A 7,709-nucleotide genomic window follows, 5' to 3' on the forward strand; every position below is an offset into this window, starting at 1 on the left:
CTTTAACGGTTTACGTTTTGTTGTGTAATTTAAATTGGAGAACTATATATAACTATATATGTACATATATACATACATACTTTAATAGATATATATGTAAATATATATACATATGTAGGTACATATGTATAAAAAAATTAAGTGAATTTATTCGTTGCCTATAAATAAGGTAATTTTTTTCTATCACTACGGTGCCCATATTCAAAGTCACGGACCGAAAATTACAATTATTATTTTTTCGATGTTATAAAATTCCGGGGCAAAATATTATCATAGAAGAAAGTTACCAATGTTCTTTTGATCCCAGGACTTACTGGATGTGAATCCGGGATTCGTTTTATTTATTTAACTTTCTCGGAAAAATTCCAGTAATAATAATAATAGATAGGCGCTTACTCATATTTTGGGCTTTGGCCGAGTTTCTCCTCTGATTCGTGGCATGCGCCTTTATGTTGTCACACAAAGGGGAGGGACCTACAGTTTTACGCCGACTCCGAGAACGGCGATTGCATTTTTATGAGAAGCCGTTTTTCCAGAAATACAATCGGAGGCCGAGGGGCGACCGCTATTAGAAAAAATTGTAATTTTTTTGATGTTGGGTTGAACCGGGTTTGAACCCAGGCCCTGCGGAACGGTAGCGCGCACTGCTAATCACTTAACCACAGCGGCCTCCAATAATACACATAAAAAAAAATAATAGCCAAAAACCTTGCTAAATTGTCTAGTCCAAAATATATTTTGGTTACTGTATGTACTCTTCGATTCGAATCACAAGCAAATAGTAACTGTTTATGGGGTAAATTACTATTATACATACACCAAGATCACTTGAAACTGGTTCATATACACGAAATTTTAAAGAGCTGTTAAGGCGTAGAAATACCGTACGCCGAAAAGAGGACAAACACAAGACATTCAAAGAAATGCAGAACATTTGGCGTCCCATATAAAATAAATAAATTGTCAGGGTAATGGGCTGAAAGAAAGGACAGAGCCGTAATATACAGGACGGGTGGTCACCGTACCTATCACCCTACCTCACTACATTTTATGTATGCATGTATTTATATATGAATCTAGCCTCCTACATTCCAAACTCGATAGCTTTTGTCACGCAAACATTAAAAGCCACAGTTACCGCATTTATTTCTACTTCATAGGCAACATTTACCCAAAAAGTTATAATTTTTATATGTTGACAAGCATACTTACAGGAGTATAAGCATTTCATTTTGAAAGAGGTAGGGATTTCCACTCATGCTAGTATGCTAGTGAAAGCATGAAACATGATTGTTATGCACATACATATGTATATTATTATTTATTGTGGCCTAATATAATTACAACAAAAAGGAATTCAAAACTGTCAGGATGTTTGAAAAACATAGCGCAAGCTTACCGTTTAAGCAAATTTCCGACAAAACGATACCACAGGCATGTTTCGATTTTCACATTAATAGGTTTGTTTTTTTACGTTTTCGGGCTAGTTTCGGGCAAATGAGCGTAAGTACGTAATGTTTTCACAAAAGTGCATAAACTGCCCAAAACCACGGGAGCACAAAAAACCCATTTTCGTGCCCAAAAATAAACGTAAAATCGCAAAAATTATAAATTTAAGATTTGAGCAGCAGCGAACACAATAACGTAAGGTTAATACTCCACTTGATGTTTTTGCACTAATCAATCAAAGGAAAACAGCAAAATATTCACAAATTTATTGGTTAAAATTTGAACGTTTAAATTTCTTTCTCTTCTTCTGTCAGTTTGAGAGTTTTCACAAACTCGTCCGGAAAAATAGTCCGGACAACTTCGGGCTGGTGAGAAGCAACTTTATTTATCAATCCATTTTTTTCGATAGCTTGATGTTTGTGTAAAAGAACAGGCTTTAACACAAATCAAAAGAATTTACAAACATTCTTAAAACTTAAAATTTTTTCCCCGTTAAAATTTGAATTTTTTTCATTCACAATGCAAACTTAAAATGAAAATATCTTGCGAAAATGACCTGATATAGAAGAACGGTATACAGGGCCGTAATCTACGATCCAAAAGTAAGGTTTCGGTGTTTTTTGAGTCATTTTAGCATCCCTACAGTGTAATTAGCATTTGTGAGTTAAGCTAACGTAAATAGAAAAAATAAAAAACGAATTTCAATAGTTTATTTTCAAGAAAAAAGCTTCACTTGCAAACACATTTTGGCATTTTTGATTTTTTGTGAAAAATAATAAACAATACTTGGCAATTTAGAGATCAAATAATTTGAAAAAATAAAATAAATAAAATTAGCTGATCTTTTAAATATGCATTGGGTTAGGCCTATAGGTTAGGTCGAATTGAAGTAAAAAAATTTCCACGATTTGCCAAATCGAGTTATCAAGTATGGTAAAGTACTAACTAAAAACAGAAATATATTTTTTTAATATTAGTTACTGCATGTTATGTAAAACTTTAGCGAAATTAATGATTATTGTAAAAAGAAAACAAAAGTAACTTTTGATTGTACTAAGATCAATATTAAAAAAAATAAAAGTTTTAGGAATGCATTTATTTCAAAAAGTTTAAAGAATTATAAATAAATTGTCTGTACGGGGCTAGTACGAATATGACTTTTATAAATTTAGATTTTTACCACTTTTATAGGGAAAAGTTGATGCGGATTCTCTCTAAAATATCATTTCTGCATGTCACTTTACATCCATCCACTGATATTTCGTCAAATTCTATTATTCCGGGTATGGGCTTCGTTGATGTCCAGAGATGAAAACGATTGACAACGTTTAATTAATTTTTGTTGTTAATGTGAAAAATATATTTCAAATACATACATTTCCGCTGAAAAACGCTAAATAATTTTTTGTTGTTGTTGTAAAAAATATCTATGGCATAAGTAAAATCTAGCGAATGTGCTAATTTTATATCTAAAAAAACATTTCCACTGAGAAATTCGTCCGGAAAGGATTTAAATTTTTTTCTAGAATGATCGAGCAGGAAATTTCGCTATGGGTTACCGCAGATTAAAATATTGTGAATTAAAAGGGAAGAGTAAATATATATACATATATACATATTTTTTCCCAAAAAGAGGAAACTTTAAACCTCGCTGAAAAACTTTGAGAAGAGATGGAAAAAAATATTTTCAGGGTATACGTAAATATTAACTATAGACATTATTTAGTTGAGGCCCAAATATGGCATTCCCGGACCTAATGTGGAAAATTACCGCAAGATTACTTTTATATAGTACCATATTGAATGCTTAAGTATTTAAATTTTCTAAAAGGTTTGAGTATTCGCTGCTGGGAACGCAGGCACAAGTGAGGAAATGTTTCTTATAAAAGCTGTTAGAAAATGTAGGATGCCGTAATTTAACAAAACACGTCCGCTGCGTTCAACAAATCTTTTTATTCTCATTCTAATATAAATTTTCACAATTCAGAAAAACTTATTCGTTCATTTCTATTTTCAACGAGTCACGTACGCATGCTCCCCTTTTACACACATTCAACAACGAGTCGCACAAGTTNGACGTGGTGGTGTTAAAAACAGTTTCACCAGCAATTCCGGTGGGCGTTAGATTGTCATAAAAATATAAACACGTGCGCACATTTGTTGTTAGCGTCTCCATAAACGGCCAAAAGACAATTGAGTGTGGCAGCATTGTTTGCCTACAAAGTGCAATTAATTAGCTGGACGAAATCAAAACAAACTTCGATTATTCGCGTTACTCAATCGCCAATCTGTATGCGATGTTGCAATTAATACTTGTGGCCGCTTTATTATTGTTATTGATATGCACGATTATTTGGTGGCAGCGGAATGCCTGGTTGCTGGTGTGGCGCCTAAATGGCTGGCATGGTTTGGTGCAACAACCATATTTATGGTTTATACTCGTTTTCTATTTGGAGCCAAAGAGTTGAGTGAAAATTATAAAGAACATACAAATATATATACGGACAGATTTGTGCCATATTTATGGTACATTTGATGAATTTTTGGAAATAGCGATTGAAGTTTGGAAAGGCGACAATAGATTTTGTCCAAAGTTTGAGTAAATGCTACTAGTTCATGAAATTCTTAAATTTTATTATTTTTTTTTTCGCAAAAATTTTGCAGGAATGAGTACGACATACGAAAAAATATGGTCAAAATTTGTACTAAATTAAAGAATTTTAAAAATTACTTCAATATGGGGAATATATAAAGTAAATAATGCTCTGTGTGAAAAATTTTCGTGATATATGTACATATATACACACATAAATACGACAACATTGGACGAAATCACTTGATACCCCGCATATTTGACAAAATTTTATTCAATGTCTCGGAAACTAAAAGAGGTATCCAAAAACGGATAACGAAATTTAAAAGAACTTGATTAGTATAGTGCAGCCGCATTCTTAACTAAATTTAGCCCAATTTTCTCGTACAATCCTTATTTATCCGGGCGAACATGCATGCATGCGGTTATCTTCCAAAAAAAAAAAATTAAAAAAAAAAAATTTACATAAACGGCTTTAAAAAATGCACATATATATATATATATATATATATATATGTATATACATAGTAGCAAAAAAACACACAAGGATTAAACTGGCATTAAAACTTAATTTGGCCAAAAATTGATTGCTACGAAAACCAAAGTATTTTCTGAGAAGATCGTATGTCTCAGATACCGTTACAAATTTCTTAAACAATATTTATTTCAGAAGAGCTGGTGACCATTTCTATACAGTGGATACAAATTTTATTGGCTTAGAAGCAACCTAACAAACGAGCGATATCTTATTAAAAAAAAAAAAAAACGAGAATATTTTTTAACAAAAGCGACACTTTATGAAAATGGTTGCTTTCCGTCGATTTTCGCGAAAGAAAAAAAATATTGGAGATTATTTATTTAATCTTCTTTCAAACAGATGGATTCGTATTGTCAAAATAGAAGCATCAGGGAGTATTATTTTTGAGTTGCTGAATTCTGTGGCCAGTTAATATCGGCAACAGCTGCATTGCTCACGGTTGAGAAGAGAGAACGAGGACAAAGTCAAAAAGAGTCCACTCTTTAACTCGATGACATTAATGTTGCTGATATACTCTCATTTTGAATGTATGATGTATTGCGAAACGTCTATCCGCCATCAACTCGTTGTGTAATTTGCTTTGGTTGCAAACCGGTTTCGGCGTTGTGCCATCTTCAGTGCAATTTTTCATTCTCCTTTTTCAGCATCTCTTGGTTCTGATTCAAAAATAAAGTTAACTCTTTTACCTGCTAAATAAAAGTATCAAGCAAAACAGAAGCCTGCATAATAGAGAGCCTGAATGCATTAAATTTATTGTGTTCTATCACTTTTCACTTTTAGAACTCTTGCAAGCAGTTTCTCGCGTAAGACGGCATTTCCAACGACCGCTTGGCATCGTATTTGGCAATAAAACTGTAATTTACGTTGACGATCCCGCCACAATGGAACAGTTTTTCAACGCGCCTGAATGTATAGACAAGTCGTTTTTTCAAGAGGGGTTCTGCTTGCGTCGTGGTCTTTTACACGCTAAAGGTACCTAGTAGGAACTCGAATATCAATCAGCTTAACATAACAAAAGTATGTATGTGTGTGTAGTATTTATAATATACATATGTATGTATCTCCTAAGGCGCTGCCTGGAAATCTCGTCGACGTCAGCTGGACCCGGCCTTTGGTTCTAAAGTTTTACTCAGCTTCATTGACACCTTTAATACTGTGGGCAATCAATTGGTGCATAAATTCGAAACGGAATTGCTTGGAGACAATATTCAATTCAATGTACTTGATGAAATGTTTTGCAGAGCTGTGCTCGAAGTCTCATGTCGTAAGTGTACATATACTGAGGGAAAAAAATTTTAGAATAAAAAAAACGTACTAAATTAAAAAAAAAATACGCATATTAAAGAGCGCCAACCCAACTCGTTTTTCCATCGGAATTATGAAATCTATTGTATTTTGGGATTTCCGCCATATTTTGAGAAAAATATACAAACTTACATGAGCTGTACCAATTTGAAAATACCTCAAAAAATCGAAATTTTTTATAAATAAAATTAGTTTTAAAAGTATTTTTTCCAAAACATCACTTCCGATGATAGAAGAGTTTAAGCTTAGAAGGTCTACATACAAATGATTATTAATTTTATCAACGGAAGCAAAATAATGACATTTTTGAGGGTATTTTCAAATCAGCACAGTTCGCGTAAATTTGATTATTCCGGTGGTGAGTTAACCTAATGTACATATGTATAAAATTTCAAAACTTTTAATAAATGTTTTAATGCATTTTAGAGACAACAATGGGCACTGAAACCAACTTCACAGCTGCAGACACTCAAGGGATTGCAAGAACCTATAGCGAGTAAGCGGCTACATTTTATTAAATTTTGAAAAAATTTTTTGATACTATATTTGTATAACCGCTTTTATTGATCAAGGCTTATGCATATATCAGCGTTGAAGGGCACGAAACCCTGGCTGCAAGTGGATTTCATATTTCGTCTGCTAGATGGCAAAAACTATAAACACTGCAAAGAACTTATGGAACATTTGGAGGACTTTGTAAAAACCGTAAGTTATAAAAATGTGTGGTGATGGAAAGAAGGAAGTGGTTCGCAAACAAAGTTTATAAATACCCCGCTCCTCTAAATTGACAGCGTACTTAGAGAGAAATTGAGTGAGGCATACAAATTTTCATCCTAAACTCGTACTAAGAACAGTAAAAAGTACTACAGTGAAACCTTGATATATCCAAGCTGAAGGACTTGGACAAATGCTGCGTTATATATCGACCCCTAATCGCCAAAAAAGATGTAAGCAAACTTTTTTCCGAAATTTCAGTTTTGATGCAGAAATACTCCTAGATTCATTTCTGTTTCAAAAAGAAAATTTGGAAAACAATGTCGCTTACTTCTATTTGACGGTTAGGGCTCGAAATATCATGATCATATTAATAGGATATCAAAACGTCGCTAGAATAAGAAATACAAAATTTTTGAAAAATTCGCTATAAGTACAGTTTATTTACTTATTTTATTTATTTTTTTTTTATAACGGGCATCTACTCGTCAACATATTTTGACTTTGCTATGTAGTGCTTTTAAGTCGACACTTCGCTATATAGAGGCCTTTGCAGCTGGAACTTTAAGCGTCCGCTTCTCGTTTTATCTACGGAGCATTTTTGTATAGAAAAATCCGCAGCAAGGAGGTTTTTTAAGAAACTCAGCAAATATTTTGTAACATTGATTTTTCAGTTTTTGTTCAAGGCTCGTTATATCGAGGGCTTACTGTAGATATCATCCTTTTTAATATCCTACTACCCTAATTATCTCCTCCGACCAGTAAACTGAATTATCTCAATCTCTACCCGTCTAATTTTTTTCGAAAGCGATGCATATCATTTGAAAAATAAATAAAAAAATAGTTGTTTTTGGGGGTCCTTGAGACCCATGGGAAAGAAAGGAAATATTTTATGTTGTATGAAATCGATGTCTGTTTAATTTGGTATCAGCTTAATAAGCACTTCTTACTTTCTTATTTATTAGATCGTACAAAAAAAGCACGCTGAGTGGAAGGCGGAAAGTCAGAACACACTCCGGAGCACAATTTATCCCGATTCTAACCATGTTGAAGCCACAGTCGATTTTAAGAATGCCAAGAATATTTCCTTAGAAAATCCAGAACGAAAGC

At 33.2% G+C, this 7,709-nt stretch overlaps 1 protein-coding gene across 1 annotated transcript; it reads left to right on the plus strand.

Moving 5' to 3' along the window:
* Nucleotides 1–3,746: 3,746 nt before the first annotated feature.
* On the plus strand, nucleotides 3,747–7,705 carry LOC108381157 (probable cytochrome P450 318a1; the record flags this gene model as incomplete). The annotated part of the gene is made up of 6 exons (XM_017637571.1): nucleotides 3,747–3,912; nucleotides 5,361–5,552; nucleotides 5,650–5,844; nucleotides 6,312–6,381; nucleotides 6,458–6,590; nucleotides 7,565–7,705. Coding segments are annotated over exons 1-6 (897 nt in total), but the record flags the coding sequence as incomplete, so codon positions are not given.
* Nucleotides 7,706–7,709: the final 4 nt, after the last annotated feature.

Source organism: Rhagoletis zephyria, unplaced genomic scaffold (assembly GCF_001687245.7).
Source record: "Rhagoletis zephyria isolate East Lansing unplaced genomic scaffold, Rhagoletis_zephyria_1.1 Rzeph_scaffold_21603, whole genome shotgun sequence".
Taxonomy (NCBI): domain Eukaryota; kingdom Metazoa; phylum Arthropoda; class Insecta; order Diptera; family Tephritidae; genus Rhagoletis; species Rhagoletis zephyria.